The 20,861-nt window shown below is 43.1% G+C and overlaps 1 protein-coding gene and 1 long non-coding RNA gene across 4 annotated transcripts in view; one reads left to right on the forward strand and one right to left on the reverse strand.

Annotated features, from left to right (window-relative positions):
* BICDL2 (BICD family like cargo adaptor 2) overlaps positions 1-14,882 on the forward strand; it is a 30,432-nt gene extending 15,550 nt beyond the window's left edge. The window contains exons 4-10 of one of the 3 annotated variants that reach the window (XM_034419738.3): positions 2,235-2,381; positions 2,607-2,789; positions 4,361-4,525; positions 4,926-5,056; positions 9,086-9,206; positions 11,023-11,206; positions 12,929-14,882. In XM_034419738.3, the coding sequence (XP_034275629.2) occupies positions 2,235-2,381; positions 2,607-2,789; positions 4,361-4,525; positions 4,926-5,056; positions 9,086-9,206; positions 11,023-11,196 (921 nt within the window). In that variant the 3' untranslated portion in view covers positions 11,197-11,206; positions 12,929-14,882. Of the gene's footprint in view, positions 1-2,234; positions 2,382-2,606; positions 2,790-4,360; positions 4,526-4,925; positions 5,057-9,085; positions 9,207-11,022; positions 11,432-12,928 lie in introns of those variants that run through there. The other 2 variants (XM_034419739.3, XM_060692824.2) reach the window with 2 other exon arrangements.
* LOC117666789 (uncharacterized) lies at positions 1,616-20,815 on the reverse strand. Its single transcript, XR_004591908.3, has 2 exons — positions 19,899-20,815; positions 1,616-2,446 (listed from the first exon to the last, which is right to left on the reverse strand). It is a non-coding gene; the product is annotated as an uncharacterized LOC117666789 (long non-coding RNA).
* Positions 20,816-20,861: the final 46 nt, after the last annotated feature.

Genomic DNA, 20,861 nt, shown 5'->3' on the forward strand with positions numbered 1-20,861 from the left:
CATTTCTCCCTCCATTCACAATGGAGCTGCTGCAGCCTGTCCCTTTAAGGTACTTCGACCCCCCGGGAGGGAGGAAGCCAGGTGGGAGACCATAAAGGGAGCAGCAGCTCCACTGTGAATGGAGGGAGAAAAGTTCGGCTTCTCTCTGCCACAGCATTCACTATGAGCCCTTCTGGTGCTCATACACACATTTTTTCCTACCAGTCATGTGATTGAGTGGGTGTGGCCATGAGTGACAGCAAATTGGCCACACCCACTCAGTCACAGGACCCCACCACCACCAAGCCACACCCACAGAACTGGTAGGGAAAAAAATTGTCACCACTGGCATGTACCTTAGGTCTTTCTTTTCCAGGATTCAAGAAATGCTGGGCAATTTGGATTATATTTCCTACAAGGCCCTTTAGTGTCACTCTGGAGCACTGTGGGAAGCTCTGCTGGAATCCTTATGTAACCCTGTTTCTCTGAAGCCCCTGAGAGTTACAGTATTAATACAGTAGAATATATAATCATGAGATGATGCCCAGTTCTCGAAAACTGCTGATGGAGCAGTAGGGTTGGTTATGTCAAGGAAAGTATGTTGCGCTCACTGAATGGAAGCCATTTTGAGAAGCATAGGTAGTGTTGCGGTCCGCCAGCAGCTTGCGGACCTCGCAGTGGAGTCAGACAGTGAGGAGGCTGGGGAGGACAATGGGCCAGTCCTGGAATCAGGGGAAGACCCAGACGAGGGCTCTGCGTAGGAGGCAGAGATGGGGCCAGGGCCATCTGGGAGCGATGCACAGACTCCAGAGCCTCCAGAGGCGGACAGCAGAGAGGCAGAGGAACAGGAGGAGCCTTTTCCCAGTGCAGGCATGCAAAGAACTGCCAGAAGGCGAGAGCAGCTGAAGCAAAAAGGACAACTCGGGAGTAAGGCCAGAAGATGATTGGCCACTCCCATAAGGCTTAAAAGAGCAGCAACGAGCCGTTGGGTTCTTTTAAGCAATGTTGATTCCCATGCTTCTAGTCAGCATCTCTTGAACTTTGTGGGGTTTTTGCCAAGAAAAACCTTTGGCAGGTTGCCAAAGACATCAAAGGTTGGTGATAAGGCCTACGGACTGGTTATTAATAATTTTGTTTTGGACTATGCTGAGAATGAATTAATTCTCAGCTGTTTTAATAAAATAAGTTTGTTGAGGACTGAATTGTGTTTGGTAATCACTACTTGGGCCTTGGTCACAACAGGTAGTCCTTGACTTATCATTATTTGTTTCATCACTATGCTGCAAAAAGAGACTTATAACCAATCACAGCATCCCCCCAGTTATATGATCCCAATTCAGATGTTCGCAATCAGCATCTATTTACAAAGATTATAGCATCCTGGGGTCATATGATCAACATATGTTACCTTCCCAGGTAGCTTCCAACAAGCAAGGTCAATGGGGGAAGCCAGATTCACTTCACAACCATGTGATTTGCTTAATGACCCTGGTTAAAAGTTCTTAAAATCAGGTGCAGTCAGTGATGACTCACCTAACAAATGCATTGCTTAGTGATGGAAGTTCCAGTCACCACTGTGGTCATAAATTGAGGACTACCTGTATTACATTAACAATTTTGCATGTAGAGAACGATGGAGGATGAAAAGCTGTATTTGAGGATCCTTGGTTGATTGATTTCTTGCGGATGTTACATTACCCAAATGAGGTAACATCATTTGTTACAAACATATATTAGGAGCCATGGTGGCACAGTGGTTAGAATGCAGTATTGCAGGCTAACTCTGCCTACAGCCAGGAGTTTGATCCCGACTCAGCTCAAGGTTGATTCAGTTTTCCGTCATTCCAAGGTTGGTAAAATGAGGACCCAGATTGTTGTGAGCAAAATGCTGGCATTTGTAAACCACTTAGAGAGTGCTGTATGAAGCGGTATATAAATCTAAGCGCTCTTGCTAAATGTTCTTTTCTTGGTGGAATCTCCTATTACAAATGAACAATCAGTTGCCCAATCTGAGTTGGCAACCACACTTTGGTGATATCTGTCTTTATTTAAAAAAAAAAAATCAATAAAGACAGGTATGCGGTGTTATTCCAGATTTTCTGGGTTTGGAAGAAAAACGTCCCAATGTCTACTTGTCCCAAACCAAAACTGGATATGAGGCACTGGACTGACTGAGCAGGGAATGGTGATATGGAGCTGATCTTTGAAGTGTTCTCTCCTTCTTCTTATCTCATTTCTGACCTCTTCCTTCGCAGAATCGTCTGCTTCAAGAGCGGAAGCAAGATATGGAGAAACAGATCCGTCAGCTTCGTGAGGAGAACGAAGCCATCCAGGCGCTGGTGGACACGTTGCACGAGAACCTCCTCCTTCTCCGCAAAGAGAGCCGTGAAAAGCAGCTGCGGGTATGTTGATGTTTCTGCTTCCACATCAACGTCACGTTGAAGGGGAACAAGGGCCAGTCTTGAAACTGAAGGGACGAAACAGAAGGAGATATGAAACCTACTCATGGGAAAATGAGTCACCCGGGGCGGTTATACAAAGAATTAGGAAGAAGAAAGCAATTGCATTTCTCTTCCCCGGAAGCTATTTTCAGCCTCTCTTCTTCCTGTTTCTCTTCCCAATCAAAGTTTAAACAGGTAGAAGCGGAAGCTGAGGAACTCCGCACTGCCAATAGGCGTCTCCAGCATCAAGTCAAGGATCTGAAGGAAGAGATCCGTCTGCATGAGTTAGATACCTCTGTTACCTCCATCCAATCTGAGATCGAAAGCAGTTTAGGCGATGCCCCAGGAGCCCCTGGACAGACACCAAAGGTAAAACAGAAGGTTTTGCAACAGGTTCCCTTTTTAGTTCAACTGGGGAAATTTTCAATGTCAAAAGAAGGTTGTAATTTGTATGCTAATTTGAGGGAGTGCAGTGCATTATACATATCTGATTCATTACTAATCCTTCCCAAATGTCTATGGAGATTCTCAGTCATCCAGATTCTGGCTGTCCCAAAGGTGCTTTTTCCAAACTGGACTTTGTTTTTCCTTGAAGATGTGTTACTTCTCATCCAAGAAGCTTCTTCAATTCTGACTGAATGATGGAGAATTCTCCTCCCCTGCCACGCCCACCAAGCCACACCTACCAAGCCATGCCACACCCACCAAGCCACACCCACAGAACCAGTAGTAAAAATTTTTGAAACCCACCACTGATCTGAAGCATGTGATCTTCTTACCTAGCTGGAATAAATTATAAAGCACTTCCCCACAGCACAATATTCTGTTTCCAGCCCTGATATCTCACCACCCAACTGGGAGATGACCTTTATGTATCTTCCTTTCTGTGGGACCCTAAACAGTGAATAATTACAAATTATCTAACTCATAACCTACAGACAGACAGACACTGTTTTGTTTTCTAAAAGAAATAAATTTCCTCCATACCTGCCAGATGGTGAATATGTTTGGCAGTTGAAATAAATAAATAAATAAATTGTTTCTGGGGAGCCATTGTGCTGTGAAAAACAGCATCTCTTCTGTTCTTATCCAAAGTCTCTGAAAACAGTGACATTAGAAAAATATTGTGGTGATAGGTTCTCCTGGATCGAGGCAGGCCTATTCTTAAGAAACAATGCATAAAGCTATAATATGTGGGTATATACATACGTATATATGTATTTATTTATTTATTTAGTCATGTTTATGTAGTGTATATTGGGAGGTGGTGACCCTTTGAGAGCTGTATGCAACAACATTTCATTTTAATATATGCCAATTAGTGTACATTCGAAGTGACAATAAAGTTATTCTGTTCTGTTCTATTCCTATTATTCCTATTCACGGCAATTTGGTCCAAAGAAAAATAGTTGGTATTTTAATGCACTATGGGAAAGCCCCATGAAGAATTTCCCTGGCAAGATTCACATGAAGACAATGTGGCTGTTTGGTAATACTCGACTTACGACCACAATTGAGCCCAAAATTTCCACCGCTAAGCAAGACAGTTGGTTTGCCCCATTTAATGACTTTTCTCACCATGGCTGTTAAGTGAATCACTGCAGTTGTTAAGCTAGTAATATGGTTATTAAGTGAATCTAGCTTTCCCATTGATTTTTGCTTGTCAAAAGATTTCAAATGGTGATCACGGGACACTGTACCTATCATAAATACATGCCAGTTGCTAAGCATCCGAATTTTAAGCATGTGACCATGGACAGTTGCAACAGTTGTAAGTGTGGAAAACAGTCATAAGTCACTTTTTTCAATGGCATTGTAACTTTGAATGGTCAGTAAATGAATGATTATAAGTCGAGGACTACCTATAGTCCACCTCAAAGTTTACTTTTTAGCACTAAGCTTTCTCACTCCTTGGGCGGGCATCTGTTTATCTGCTTTAGTCTGTCCCCCATGGCGTCAACAAGACTGGTTCCACTCTAAAGAAGGCCTCTCCGAGACCAGAGGAGAACATCTCTGAATACACCAAAAAAGTTTCGGCCTTGAGCTCTCAGCAGCAAGATATCCTGGCCCAGAAGGAAATGGAGATTGCAAAACTCCATGATCAGGTAACCTGCACTGTATTTCTCTCTTATGGGAGGCAGAGGTGGTATTCAGCAGGTTCTGACCAGTTCTGGAGAACCAGTAGCAAAAATTTTGAGTAGTTCGGAGAACCGGTAAATATCACCTCTGACTGGCCCCCATCTACTCTCTGCCTCCCGAGTCCCAGCTGATTGGGAGGAAATGGGGATTTTGCAGTAACCTCCCCCTGGAGTGAGGTGGGAATGGAGATTTTACAGTATCCTTCCCCTGCCACGCCCACCAAGCCACGCCCAAGCCACACCACACCCACCAAGCCATGCCCACGGAACCGGTAGTAAAAATATTTGAATCCCACCACTGATGGGAGGGCAATGTTTCATGTGGCTTGGAAATCGCATGTTGCTTGACATTTTTTTCCATTCCCAGGTGACTTTGCAACACGTGGAACTCAGCGGTTTGAAGTCCGAGATAGAGAACCAGAGGCGGTTGTACCAAGAGAGCAATCGGGACAAGGCCTTGAAGTTAGCTGTAGCAGACCGAGATGAGGCTATAATCAAGTGAGTTCTGACTATTTGCTTTGCAAACCCCGTTGATTTATTTACAGGGGATCCTTTGACTTAATCACCATTCGTTTAGTCATCATTCCAAGTTACAAAGGAGTACTGAAAAAAGTGACTTATGACTGTTCCTCGTACTTATGATCGTTGCAGCATCCCCGTAGTTATGTGATCAAATTTGGGTGGTTGGCAACCAGCATGTATTTAGAATGGTTGCAGTGTCCCAGGGTCATGAGATCACTATTTGCAACCTTACAAGCCTGCTTCTGACAAGAGAAGTCAATGGGGGAAGCCCGATTTGCTTAGCATCCATATGGTTCACTTAACAACCATGGTGATTCATTAACTGGCTGTGCCCAAAAAGTAAAACCGGGTGTGACTCACATAACAATCACCTAGCTCAGCAACAGAAGTTCCAGTCCCAATTGTCATAAGTTAAGAATTATCTATAATCCATTTGCTCCTGATATTATAATTGCTGCTGGGTTAGTTGCCTGTCAAAGCAGTTGGACCAGCCTGTCTATCTTGGGGAGGCAACTTTCAAAGTCTGAGGCGGCCATTTACAAAGTCATCACATTTGGAGTTATCAGATAGGGGCAGGAGCGGGTTCAAAATCCTGCTGCTACCAGTTTGCTTGTGTGCGCGCACTCGCTTGCGCACACGTGGGACACTTCTACACATGCACAGAAGCATCCGGGAGTGTGGGCGGAGCTTCAAGCCACTGCCACTACCGGTTCGCCCGATCTGGTGCGAACCGGTAGCAACCCACCACTGGATTGGGGAAAACTAAGTTAGACCCAACCATATGGGCTCATTGGCAAAGTAAATTAAATGAGACCTCCATCTTCCAAGGCAGTTTACCACAGGCTAATGTTCCTCAACTGTGGTAGCTTTAAGATGTCTAGACTTCAACTCCCAGAGTTCTCTAGGCAGGCTGGCTGACTGAGGAATTCTGGGAATTGAAGTCCACATATCTTAAATCTGACAAGGCTGAGAATCACTGTTCCATGGCAAGAACTATTACGAGACAGAGATACTCATCTCCATCCCAGTTAGGCCTCCCTGACTATGTGAGGAAAAAAAGCTTTGCTGCAGATGGAACAAAAGATAATCGAAGTCATAATCTCTACCATTGCATTGATAATATTACATACTTTAGGTAATGAAACATCTGCAAGAAAACAACCAAGCTCAGACAGCACCAAGGACTTCTCATTTCAACCCTAAACTACAAATATTCTCTTTTATTGCTACAGTTGCATTTTCTAACAGGCCTTATTTATGATGATGTTGCATTATTGCGAGGGTTTAAACGATGGAAATGAGACCTTGGAGGAAATCTTTAAGCATCAGCCTTGAATCTTTCCAATTTTAGCCAAACCGTGCTCCTTTTCTGCTTATCAAAGTTATTCAACCTGAATAAACTTTCTGACTTTACTATACGCTCCGCAAAGGTTAAGGTTGCTTGTTTGAACAACTGTAATATTTATGGCTAATGGGTTAATTAATAACGTTAAAACCACACCTTTAACGGAGTTGCCACACAGTAACACCAGTTTGAAGTCACTGCATTAATACTATCAGATCCAATTGAAAATGCTGCCCTTAAAAATAATGCTTCCTTAAAAATAACCCTTTTTATAGCATAGCACCAGGTTATATCAGAACCAAAGGACACATTTAGCAAATATTATAGCAACTGCCAGCTCCCCAAAATTCAATATCACAAATTTATGACATCATAAAATAATGTCTACTCAGAAAGGTGAAAATAAACCGAAGTACAGATGACAATTCTCTCTATTTTTGTAATAATACAGGAAATGGCCGTGGGAGATCAGTCAAAGAGATGACTGGGATTGGTCAGATAAAAGGGAGCATAACCCACAGCTGCAAAATGGGTGGAGAAAGAGATAGGAAGGCACCTTCTCTAGTTCCTCAGGCTGTTAAGGAGACAGTGGAAGATTTGTTCTTTCAGACTTTCTCTTCATGTAGTTTTATAATAAAATAGAATTTGTGTTTCCTGTCTGGTTTACTTGGGAGGGCTGACATCCATTTTGCAAGTCTGAAAATACAACACACACCCCCCTTCCCAATCACCTTTACAGTTCAATAATGTAAAATGTGGATCTGGCCTTCTGTAATTGACAGAAATGTTGTCAGTGCTCATAATTTCTAAGTTCTATCTACGATTTTTTGATATGGCATCCAGCGTGTCACCATGGCCCGTTTATTCCTTATTCTTTCAGTTTCAATTTTCAGATTCGGATACTTGTGATCTTCTCCAATTCATTATCTTCTATGGAAGACAATAATATCCTGATATTCTTCGTTTCAATCACAGTTAAATCTGGTGTATTATGAACGAAGACTGTATAAGTTTTAATTCAAAATTTCCACCATAATGATTGAATCTGTCATTTCTACTTGTATAGCTATCTGGTTTGGTACAGCAACCAAACAGGACAGGTACAGACTCAAGAGATAATTAAGATTGCAGAAAAAACAACTGCAACCAGCTGCCTTCCTTAGAAGACTATATATTGCGTGGGTCAGAAGGAGAGCTGAGAAAATTACTACAAACCTCTCATATCCTGGACATAAACTGTTTCAATTCTTTCCCTCAGGACAAGGCTATAAAGCATTGTATGCCAAATCAATTATACACAGTTTTTTCCCTCAGACAGTCACTCTGCTGAACACCTAATTCGCACAATACTGTCTTATTTCTAACTATATATTTACCCAAGTTAAATGGCTGTAGCATTATTACGATCTTTCTTGCCCTCTTTACTACCCCTTCTTATTGGTATTATTATTCTGATTATTCTATTCTGTTGCTTTGCATGTACATTGAGAACCTCTGCATCGGAGACAAATTCCTTGTGTGTCTAATCATACTTGGCTAAATGAAATACAAGTAGTCTCCAACTTATGACCACAATTGAGTCCAAAACTTATGTTGTTAAGAGAGAAATTTGTTAAGTGAGTTTTGCCCCATTTTACTACTTTTCGTGCCACATTTGTTAAATGAATCACTGCAGTTCTTATAACACAGTTGTTGAGTGAATCTCGTGTTCCCATTGACACTTTGCTTGTCAGAAGGTCGCAAAAAGGGATCACATGACCCCGGGACACTCCAACCTTCATAAATATATGCCAGTTGCCAAGCATCTGAATGTAAATCATGTAACCATGGGGATGCTGCAACGATCATAAGTGTGAAAAATGGTCACAAATCATTTTTTCAGTGCCTTTGTAACTTTGAATGGTCACCAAATGAACTGTTGTAAGTCGAGGACTTATTCTATTCTATTCTATTCTATTCCATTCCATTCCATTCCATTCCATTCCATTCCATTCCATTCCATTCCATTCCATTCCATTCCATTCTTCTATTTTATTCCATTCCATTCCTCTATGTCTATTCTGTTCTGTTCTGTTCTGTTCCGTTCCATTCCATTCCATTCCATTCCATTCCATTCCATTCCAGTCCATTCCATTCCATTCCATTCCATTCCATTCCATTCCATTCCAGCCCAGCCCAGCCTAGTCTAGTCTAGTCTAGTCTATATATTATAATATATATATATTATAATATGAAAATAATAAAATTATTACGAAGTCACCCGGATGGTTAGAGAGGATTTGGCATTTTTGTCCACCTATTAAGCCCTTCCCAAGGGCCCCGATCCAATCTGGGTTGGTCACCAGGACCAGAGGTTTTGTCTTCCGAGCTTTCGGACTCATGCTGGAGCCCATCCACAGGGAACTTCTCCCTGAAGGTGGGCTCCAGCACGAGTCCAAAAGCTCGGAAGACAAAACCTCTGGTCCTGGTGACTGATCCAGATTGGATCCTGAAACATTATCCTGGGACACATATATTCACCTTCATTCATGACCCTTACTGTTCCAAGTAAAGCTGTCTTTTGCAATTGACTGATGGGGATTTTGTTAACGCTGGCAGTGTTTTGGTAGTGCTCCAGAATGTATCACTGTGATGACTGTCAACACTTTTTTTCCTACCAGGAAAGGCGAAATAGAATTGGAATTGGCAAAAATCTCCCTGGAACGCGATTCGCTGAGCCAACAGTTGCTGCGTGTCATTCGACAGAAAATGGCACTTTCCCAGGAACTGGAAGCTTGGCAAGTGAGTAAGCAAATATCAGAGCCAACAGGAAACATGTCCTAACTGTTAATCCGTTTGCAAGCTGTGAACCATGTGTCAGGAATTGTAACAATCCCGATGCCCTCTTTCTAAAAATTCAGATATAGCTTTGTCTCCTTCAACACTTCTTCCTTTCCAGATGCATTTTTGACCTAGCTAAATTGTGGGATTTTTTATTCTTTTCCTACATTCCCAGCTTGTTCCAGGTTTACTGAATGAATCTGATCCCTTTCCAAACAGGCCCCTGTGGAGGAAAAGGCCCAATGATAGGGTTTAAAAAGGGGAGCTTGCAAGGAAGCAAATGCAAAAAGAAATATTTACTGAAATATTGTGTTCTGACTTATGACAGCAATTGAGCCCAAAATTTCTGTTGCGAAATGAGACATGTGTTAAGTGAGTTTTGCCCCATTTTATGATCTTTCTTGCCACAGTTGTTAAGTGAATCATTGCAATTGTTAAGTTAGTAACACAGTTGTTAAGTGAGTCTGGGTTCTCCATTGACTTTGCTTATTAGAAGATCGTAAAAGAGGATCACATGATCCCGGGACATGATAGCTATCATAAAAATGAGTCAATTGCCAAGCATCTGGGGATGCTGCAAGAGTTGTATGTGTGAACAATGGCCATAAATCACTTTTTTCAGTGATGTTGTAACTTTGAACGGTCACTAAATCAACTGTTGTAAGTCGAGGACTTCCTGTACGTAAAATCAACCAAGGCATCTGAATGGTCTGGAGCTGGGGCCAGCAGAGTACACACTCAGCAAACATTATTAATTGAGCTCTGGGTCGCAATTGCATGTCCAACTGTATGAGAAAAGGAAACATCACTTTCAAAATGATACAACTCTATTATTAGGAACAAATCATGACATTCCGTTTCCACAGCCAAAATAAAATCACAGTCATCTCTTTTGTCTTTGCTTGGAGCATTTGAGGCAAAAATACTTTACAAGTGGGAGTTTCCAAGAGCAAAATTGTCCTTTCATTCAAAATAACAGGTAGTTCTTGGCTTGCAATGGTTTGTTAAATGATTGTTCCAAGTTACAAAGGCACTGAAAAAAGTGACTTAGAAGCAGTCCTCACACTTACAGGACAACCATCACAGCATCCCCACTGTCATGTGATCCACATTTGGGCACTCTACACTCTGCAGCATGTATTTATGTGTGGAAAGAGCCCTGGGGGCGCGGTGGTTAGAATGCAGTATTGCAGGTTAACTCTGCCAATTGCCAGCAGTTCGATTCTGACTGGCTCAAGGTTGACTCAGCCTTCCATCCTTCCGAGATCAGTAAAATGAGGACCCAGATTGTTGGGCGCAATACATTGACTCTGTAAACTGCTTAGAGAGAGCTATAAAGCACTATGAAGCGGTATATAAATCTTAAGTGCTACTGCTAGGGATATGTATGATGGTTGCACTGTCCCAATGTCATGTGACTGCCATTTACAACCATTTCCCAGATGCTTCTGACAAGCAAGATCAATGGTGGAATCTGGATTTGCTTAATGACTGCATGATTCATTTAAAAACTACACTAAGTCACTGAACTGTGGCCAAAAAAAATCATAAAATCTGGCACAACTCATTTAACAATGCCCTTGCCTAGCAATGGAAATTCTGGTCCTAAATATAGTTGTAAGTTGAGGACTACCTCTATTATAAGCAGATGAACCCTTTTAAATGAAGATGGATTGGGACAGCATATCTGATATTGCTCCAGAGACATTCAAGAGAGGATTTCTGGATTCTATTTCACACTGATCAGAATATTCTCTTTTTTCTTTGCGGCTTATAGGATGATATTCAGTATATAATTCACCAGCAACTTCTCCAGAAACAGCGGGAAGAACGCCACTGCCTCACCCCACCACCAAAGCCACCGACACAAGGCAAGGGTCCTGAATTATTTCGGGCTGGTGCCAGCATGCCCAGTGGCACGGGCTTCTTCTCATTCTTCCGGAAAAGCTGAATTGTTGAAGGTGTGGAATTTCTAATATGGCTGAAGGCAGGAAAATGGGCGAAGGGAATACGAAGACCGGACTGGATAATAAAGAGACACAATATAGAGGCTCCTGTGACGGACATCTTGTAGGGACAAAGGCTGAATGAGTTCAAGAGCCTTTTAAGGAACTTCAAACCCATATAGGCCAAGAACTTGTTCTCTTATTCTGTGTCCCACTCATAAAGATATTGGAAAAAATGGGGTTATGCTGTCAGCTAGAGAACTGTCAGCCTGGGTTCAAGACCCGAGCTCTGCGCAATGGGGTGAGCTCCCGTTACCTGCCTCAGCTCCTGGCCACCTACCAGTTCGAAAGCATGAAAATGCTAGTAGATAAATAGGTACCATTTTGGTGGGAAGGTAACAGTATTCCACGCACCTTTGGTATATAGCCATGATGGTGAACCTATAGCACGCATGCCGGAAGTGGCATGCAGAGCCATCTCCCTGGGCACGCGAGCCATTGCCCATTTCTCTTCCAGGTTTCAGTGCTCCAGCCAGCTGGTCTTGACGCGCACGGGAGCGTCAGAAACTGGGAGAGCAGCTGCCCAGTGTGCATGCATGCACTGGCCACCTGGTCTTCTGGTTTCTGGAACGCATGTGCGCATGAAGACCAGCTGGCCGGTGCACCTGCATGCACCGGAAACCAAAAGATCATCTTCCCGGCGTGCGCATGCACACCGGGTGGCTGCTCTTCTGGTTTCTGGCATGCATGCCTGTGCACGGCACACAGTGCCGAAAAGATTTGCCAACACTGGTATATAGCTATACTGGCCACATGACCACAGAAATTGTCTTCAGACAATGCTGGCTCCCTCGGCCAAGAAACAGAGATGAGCACTGTGCTCTAGATTTGGAAATGACCAACAGGGAAATCTTTACCTTTTTTTGCTCCAGGTCCTGCCCCCGATATGTTGTTTGGTTGAGTGCATCCCAGGACAAATTTGTAGAGGAATCCATGCCAATTATGGCTCCAAAAATCCCTTTACAAGAACTCATAACATAGCGGTAGATGTAGAGTGTTTGAAAAGAGACAGGAATTTCTTGGGAATATGGTTAGCCAACCATACTTCCACAGAGGAACCTCTGTGATTCTTCTTATGAGAGCTTTCAAGGTTGGCAGTATACCAATAGGATTCCTTGCCTTTCTCAGTTAGCAAGATCTGCTTATCTCAAGACATGTTTAGAGCATTCCATTCAATCACAGCTTTGGGGTGGTGTAATTTGGTGATTCATGTATTTCAGTCGTATTTAACTTAGAGCAGTTGGAGGTTTCATATCTTGGAATCATCTAGTCCAAGAACGTCCAACCTTGGCAACTTTAAGATTTAAGGACTTTAACTCCCAGAGTTTCCCAGCCAGCATGGCTGACTGAGGAATTCTGGGAGTTGAAGTTCACAGGTCTTAAAGTTGCTAAGGTTGGACCTCCCGACTGACCGTGTAACAACATCATGCAGCCAGATGCTTTTCCAATATTCAGACCAATAATTCCCAGCTGGCACAATTCAAATACTATTGAAGACCATCCAAGAAGAACTAGGTAGAGCGTTCCAGTCTGAATCACAGTCAAATCAAGTGGATGGCATCAGTCAGCCAATTGAATGAGCTGACTAAAGTCATGCAATTAAATGCAATTCTCTTTTAGTAGTTATACTGGATTGTAAAACACTAACATTGGGTCTCTCTTTTAAAACACATCTAGGTTTCCAACATCAGTTGGCCAATCTCTGCTCCAAGTTCTAAGATCACCCTCTTCTGGTGAATTGGAGACATGACTCAGCTAAGTGGATTATTCCAGAGTGGCAGCTCGAGACATCTACAGGTCCCAGCACCTAGCTTTTGATGGAATGGAGCTAGAAACATGGCTTCTGATCCTTCACTTTTTCATAGAATCAAGATTGGTAGGAAGGGGCACATTAATCTCACATCCCTCCCTTGCAAAGAAGAAATAGATTACAGGTAGTCCTCGATTTATAACCACTCATTTAGTGACATTTCAAAGTTGGAACAGCACTGAAAAATGTGGCTTATGACCATTGTTCACATAATGACCATTGTAGTCTCCACTCGGTCATGAGATCACATTTATGAAGGTTGATGTGCAATGATTCACTTAATAACTGGCAAGATACATCGTAAAATGGGGCACAAGTCACTGAACAATTGATTTGCTAAGGAGTTGGGCTCAATTGTGGTCCTAAGTCAAGAAAGACTTGTAATGTTCACTTCTTTCAAGTGGGAGACAACTGCTGGCAAAACAGCAACATCCCTGGAGGGGGAAATGAAAAAAAATCAAGATGGCAGCTTCACTCCTGCAGCTGCCATCTTGAATTTTTGACCCACATCCCACGGATACCCTCTAGCAAACTGTTCGTCGCAGCAGACCCTATTTAACTTTTCACGGTTAAAAAAAGGGGTTGAACTCAGCTGCTAGTAGCTATGTAGACACATCTATTTTCTGGGAAACATTGATTAAGCCTCAAGGCTCTCTTCTTGCCTTAAAGAGTGAATACCAAAGAATGTATCCAAGGTTAATAGGATAGATAATGGAAAATAAAAGAGAATCTGGGCCAGATTCTTAAAATCCAGGCAGGCAGAGGAGAAGAAGTTGTGAATTCAACAACACTGGAAGTTTTAAAGAAAAGATTGGACAGCCATTTGTCTGAAATGGGCTAGGGTTTTCTGCCTGAGCAGGGGGTTGGACTAGAAGACCTCCAAGGTACCTTCCAACTCTAAAACAAATAAAAAAATATTTTGTCAATTCCACCTGAAATATTGCATAGCTCATGGGCATAAGAGTCTCCCTTCAAAATGCACCAGTATTATACTCTGCAATGAATTAGAACAGAGGTCTTCAAACTTATGGACTTCAACTCCCAGAATTCCCCAGAAGCATGGCTGACTGAGGAATTCTAAGAATTGAAGTCCACAAGTCTTAAAATTGCCCAGTTTGGAGACCCCTGCATTAGGATGTCCTCTTGAATAAGATCAACCTATACCAGCCTCCCTCTGGCTGTGTTGGGACTATAAATCCTAGAATTCCTAGCCAAGACTGCCATATTCCTGGGAATTCTGGACACTGTGGACCAGTATTTCTCAGCTTTGACAGCTTTTAAGATGTGTGGACTTTAACTCCCAGACTTTCTTAGCCAGTCATGCTGGCTGAGGAATTCTGGGAGTTGTAGTTCTACAATCTTAAAGTTGAGAAACACTGCTGTAGCCCCTACTCATCCGGAGAACATCAAATCAGGGAAGGCTGACTGAGGTTTTCTCTATAAATTGCTTTTTATAAAGTATATATATTTGTGGCTTCCAAAAAATTCTGCATACTGTATATTTCTGCAAATGAGCTTCAGTCATGTTGCAGGAACACCAGCAGAGGGCAGTAATGCTCTTTCCTCTTCCTCCTCCCTTTTCTCTTCCTGTTGCATGCAAACAAGAAACAACAAGAAGATACTATTTTGCACATATAATTTCTACTGCTATTTAACATACAGAAGAATATATATAAATATATTTCGGTTTCAATACCAAAGCTGACATGCCTGATCCAGACAGAGATTTATTTATCTATGAAGAAGAAATTCTATATTGCTATAGAGTATTTTTGTTGTAAATTTGTTAATACAAATTTAATAAATGGAACTTGCTCTTCACGCTTCTCTGACACTTCTGTTGGAAACCTTATTTTCAGGGGGAAAGTAGGGCTTCACAACATTGAGCAGGGGATTCTGGGAAACCGGATTCTTAAACAGATCAAGACAGGAATTAATCTAATAATACTCAGGAATCTGAGCAGAATTTATGACCAGACGTTGTAACTCTGTTCATGCTGCAGTGACTTTACCATTCATAAGAGTTTGGATCAGTGGTGGGTTGCCCCCAGTTCGTACCGGTTCTATAGAACCGGTAGTAAAACCGGTGGGAGGCTCCGCCCACCAACCCTGACGTCATCAGAACGCTTCTGCTCATGTGTAGAAGCTTCTGTGCATGCGCAGAAGAGAATGTGGGCGAGCGAGCGAAGCAGGCGCGTGTGCGTGGCCCCATTGCGAACTGGTAGTAAAGGTAAGTAGAACCCACTTACCCACTGGTTTGGATCTACACTATAATCTAGTCCAGCTGCCTCCAGAAGGGTATGCAAAGCCATGTAGGTAGTCCTCATCTTAAAACCATTCGTTTAGCAACCATTTGAAGTTACAATGGTTGAAAACAGTGACGTACAACCGTTCCTCACACTTATGACTGACCCAGCATTCCCACAATCACATGATTGAAATTTGTACGCTTGGCAACTCACATGTATTTACAATGGTTGCAGCATCCCAGGGTCCTGGAATCATCATTTGCAAGTCAATGGGGGAAGCCAGATTCGCTTAACAACCTTATGGTTCACTTAATAACTTCAGTGATTTGCTTAACAACCATAGCAAAAGGTTGTAAAATGGGGCGCGCAACTCACTTTGCATCTGTCTTGCTTAGTCAGGAAAATTTTGGGCGCAATTGTGTTCATAAGACAAGGACAACCTCTATCGCAAGACAGCAAGTAAATGCAACTCCTTTTCCTCCTATTTTCCCCACAACAACAACTCTGTGAGGTAGGTTGGGCTGAGAGAGAATAGAATAGAATAGAATAGAATAGAATAGAATAGAATAGAATAGAATAGAATAGAATAGAATAGAATAGAATAGAATAGAGGTTAAGCGTCGGAGCTGAACTCATGATCTCCTGTTTTCCATCTGAAGAACTGTGGGACTTAACTATGAAATCAGTTCACTACAGTAGCCGACGTAACAGCTGCCCAGAGTCATTGTGTGTGAATTGGGCAGCTATATACATTTGTTTAAAAAATAAACAGGCTAGTGAAATGATTTTGAATCCTTCTGTTCTAACTCTATACCAGAAGTGGGGAACTATGGCGCCTGTATGACTTGTGGACTTCAACTCCCAGAATGCCTGAGTCACCATGGCGGGCTCAGGAATTCTGGAAGTTGAAGTTCACAAGTCCTAAAGGGCCTGTAGTTCCTCACCCTGTTGGAAGAAATGGCCCATTGGGGAGTTCCAAGTGGGGAGAAAGAGACTGGAAACATGGAGTTTGCTTGGAAAGATGGTTTAATGGTGGACAGGACCACATGGTTTGAAGTCCTGGGTAGCTGACCACATGGAGTGGAGAGTGAGTGTTATTTATACCCTCTCTTGGGGTTTGAATTTGCTTCCTGTTCCTGTGAAAGAAATATATTCTGATTGTTTGTCAGACTCCCATGGGGCCATGCAGGGGTAACTTTGTAGGTTGTCTTGAGTCCCAGGCTTGGTTGAATCTTGCTGGGTAATGTAATCTTCCCAGGTGCCATGTAATGAGATGGGTAGAGGGCTAATCTTATTATGTCCAGAGGGTGAAGGTCTTTTATGTTGTAGATAAGCTGGCCCAGCCTTTTGTCTTGTAGATAAGTTGGCACCAGTCTTTCTGGGGCTATTAACAAAGGTGGGGGCTGTTTTCCAAGAGCATGTTTCTCCTTTTCTCATCCAGGGAGGTATAATATTTTGTTTTTTTAATATTTCCTACAGTATTTCATTTTTCTAGGAGAAGGGTGGGTGCTAACTTTCTACAACCCTATATGTTTGAACATAACTGACCACGTATATCTGAAAAGCATAGCCTGGGGTGAGTTTAGATGGTCTTCCCATTTCACTTGCACAAGTATATTTTGAAATGTGACACACACACACCCCTGCACCAGTGATGAAATCTAAAATTTGTTACTACCGGTTCTGTGGGCATGGCTTGGTGGTGGTGGTAGTAATGTGGGCATGGCCAATTATTATTATTTTTACTTTTAAAACCATTTTTTCTACAACCTCTTCAGCGAAGGCTTTTTTTCTTTTAAATGCCTCTGACGATCAGGCAACTCAGCTTGGATCGTCAGAGGCTTTTAAAAGAAAAAAAGCCTCTGTCGATCAGGCAACTCAGCTTGGATTGTCAGAGGCTTTTAAAAGAAAAAAAGCCTCTGCCGATCAGGAAACGCAGCTTGGATCGTCAGAGGTATTTAAAAAAAAAAGCCTCTGCTGATCAGGCAACTCATCTGGGATCTTTGACGATCCCAGCTGAGCAACGCGATCATCAGAGGCTTTTTTTTAAAAAAGCATTTTTTAAAGCCAAAGAGGTTGTAGAAAAATGCTTTTAAAAGTAAAAAAAAAAAGCCTCTGATTATTGTGCGCCTCAGCTGGGCATGGGGGGGGGGCAGGGATTTTTGCTACCGATTCTCCGAACCACCCGCCTCCATCGCTACCGGATCGGGCAATCCGGTCCGAACCGGGAGCATTTCATCCCTGCCCTGCACCTTAAATTGCTTCTGATCCCCTGCTGGGTCTTTCAGAAAATTTGAGAGAATCTCTTGCCAAAATAATAATAGGCTGGGGATGATGGGCTATCAAAATATAGCTTCCCATTGGTAGGGTGAGAATGTTTGGATGCAGCTGATGGGCTATTAAGTAGCCAATTACAGGTAGTCCTCGAATTTCAACCATTCATTTGTTTGACTGAAGTTACTATGGCTCAGAAAAATGTGACTTTTGACAGTTGTATCCTGAGGGTCATACGATCAACAGTGGCAACTGGCATGTATTTATGACCGTTACCATGATCCAGAATCATGTGATCCCTTTTGCGACCTTCTGACAAGCAAAGTCAATGACAAAGCCAGATTCACCTTACGACCACACTTGTAACAACTGCAATACTTCATTTAACAACTGTGGCAAGAAAGGTCATGAAATGGGAAAAAACTCACTGAACAATTGTCTTGCTTAGCATTGAAAATTTTGGGCTCAGTTGTGGTCGTAAGTGGAGAACTACCGGTATTTAGAATGTGGTAGTTCTGTGTCTTTGTTGCTGTTGGTTAGCAGGAAAACCCCTTTTTTCCCCAGAATTTTAATGTTTAAAATGTAGATTGGGAACAAAATAATGCCAATATGGATCAAAAGAGAAAACAAGAGTTTGCCAGGTATTTCTAAGGAGTAAAATATTATACTGTCTACCATCAGTAAGGATTTAAACCAAGCTGATTCAACCAATTTTTTTTAAAAAAATATTTTTCATGGGAGTTGAATAAAAGCTCACCAACATTGAGTCTGCCCTTTGCTTTTGCAGTAGTAAAAGTTGTGATTCTAACGGAGGAAATGCCAGCCTGTGCCACAATCACTGGCCTGTGGGCACCCTTGCCTTTCTGCGCCAGCTGCATCCCTCTGGGTGGCATTTTCCTTTTCTCATGGTGGGCCTAAGCAGAGAACAATGTGCGTCTCTTGCAAAACAGAGGGGGCGGCTGCGACTGGCATCCCAACCCTCTGGAGAGGAATGCAGAACGGATGGGTCAGGCAGATGGTCAAAGCAAACAGTCACAGGCATGGACAATCCGTACCCCACCCCATCACTCCTCTCTCAAACCAGGAAGCTGCATTTAGTTCAGCGCTTCTCAATCGCAACAGCTTTAAGATATGCGGACTTCAACTCCCAGAATTCCCCAGCCAGTTATGCTATACTATGATGGCTGGAAACTCAACATTAAGAAAACTATGATCATGACTCCCGGCCCTCTCAATCCCTTGCAAATAGATGGGGAAGAAATGGAGGTAGTGACAGATTTTATTTTTCTGGGCTCCAAGATCACCGCAGCCAAGAAATTAAAAGACGCTTGCTCCTGGGGAGGAAAGCTATGGCAAAGTTAGACAGCATACTAAAAAGCAAAAACATCACCCTGCCAACAAAAGTGCGTATAGTCAAGGCTATGGTTTTCCCAGTTGCAATGTATGGCTGTGAAAGCTGGACCATAAGAGAGGCTGAGTGCCAAAGAATTGAGGCCTTTGAACAATGGTGCTGGAGAAGACTCCTGCGAGTCCCTTGGACTACAAAGCGATCAAACTGGTCAGTCCTAGAGGAGATCAACCCTGACTGCTCTTTAGAAGGCCAGATCCTGAAGATGAAACTCAAATCCTTTGGCCACCTAATGAGAAGGAAGGACTCACTGGAGAAGAGCCTAATGCTGGGAACTACTGAAGGCAAAAGAAGAAGGGGACGACAGAGAACGAGGTGGCTGGATGGAGTCACTGAAGCAGTCGGCGTGAGCTCAAATGGACTCCAGAGGATGGTAGAGGACAGGAAGGCCTGGAGGAAGATTGTCCATAAGGTCGCGATGGGTCGGACATGACTTTGCAACTAACAACAACAAATGCTGACTGGAGAATTCTGGGAGTTGAAGTCCACACATTTTAAAGTTGCTGAGATTGAAAAACACTGATGTAGATTATTTGGACAGGTGGCAGGATGCTTGTCCCTAGGCAGGAGAGGGGTGGGGGAGACCCTGAGCTAGGAATCCTGCCAGTGGCTTCTTCTGCCAAAAGTTAAAAGAATCTAGTTTATTTCTGGTACTTTGGGGACACACCCACCCCACTTTCTCAGCAGTAAAAGAGAGAGAAGCGTTTGCGCTGACTTGTGCCAAGTTTTTCCCTCCCCCTTTGCAGTCTAGTCTTGGGATTTCCTTGTGGTCACCCATCCATTCAGATCCAATTCCACCCAATTGTTTGGAGAACAGCCAAAGTGCTGTCCCTACCCGGGGCTCTTTTCTGCCAAGGGGCTGCTCCAAATCCAGCCACCCCACCCCCATTTGGAAATCCGACTCACAGTTTTCCCCGGCTGAACTGCTACAAAGGAAGTCGCTGCGCCCACCGCAGCTGTGAAAAGGCGAAACCTCGTCCGGAGCCTCGTGTTTAGATGCAGCCAAACATAGACACACCCTATAATGTAATTTTTCCCACTTTTATTAATAAGTGCCACCTTCCTCTGGGTCGCATCTCTTCCCTCTCCCTTCAAACCACTTTAAAAAAATTTTTTTCCCCTTTGTTCTGTTTCTCCAGATGGTTACTCTTATTATTACTATTTTTTTCAACAAGCTTTCTTCCCTCTATCGACCCTGCTCGGAAACCCACCGATGTCCACCAAGCTGCCTTCTCCGCATCCTCGCTGGGCGGAGTGGCCGGGGAGGGGGGGCGGGGGAGAGAAGGGAGGAAATAAATCCTGGTTTTACCCACTGGGACCCAACCTTGTAGCGGCCCCTTTTTTCCCCCGGCTGCTGCCATCCTTAAGCAGGCAGCCTCCAGATCCCCATGCCCTGTGCAAGGCCTGGGAGGATAGTCATTGTAGTCCCCTTCGTCTGAGGTTGGAGCCCGCTGCCGCATGCAGCAGGCGTTTTAAACGCTGGAAGAGGGAGAGGTCCAGCTGGACAATGCACGTCTGAATAAATAAATATATTACAATATTTCCTCCCCCCCCCCAAGAAAAGAAGGCAAGAGAGAAGGGAGAGAAGAAAAAAAAAAAAAGGTCGAACGGGAAAAAAATGCCGCTGCAGGAATCAATGAAGGAGATATTTGATATTGATATTTAATCAAATACTGATTATAATCAAATACTGATATTTAATCAAATACTGATTAAATATCAATATTTAATTGATATCTTTTAAATATCAATTTTTTTAAAATGGTCTGTACCTTTAACCCCAGCACGCGGGGACACACATCACACACACACACACAAATAAACCCACCTCTCTCTCCCTCCCTTCCTCCCCCCGCCCCGCAAGGGGGC

Source organism: Pantherophis guttatus, chromosome 4 (genome assembly GCF_059756535.1).
Source record: "Pantherophis guttatus breed Tessera chromosome 4, ASM5975653v1, whole genome shotgun sequence".
NCBI lineage: Eukaryota > Metazoa > Chordata > Lepidosauria > Squamata > Colubridae > Pantherophis > Pantherophis guttatus.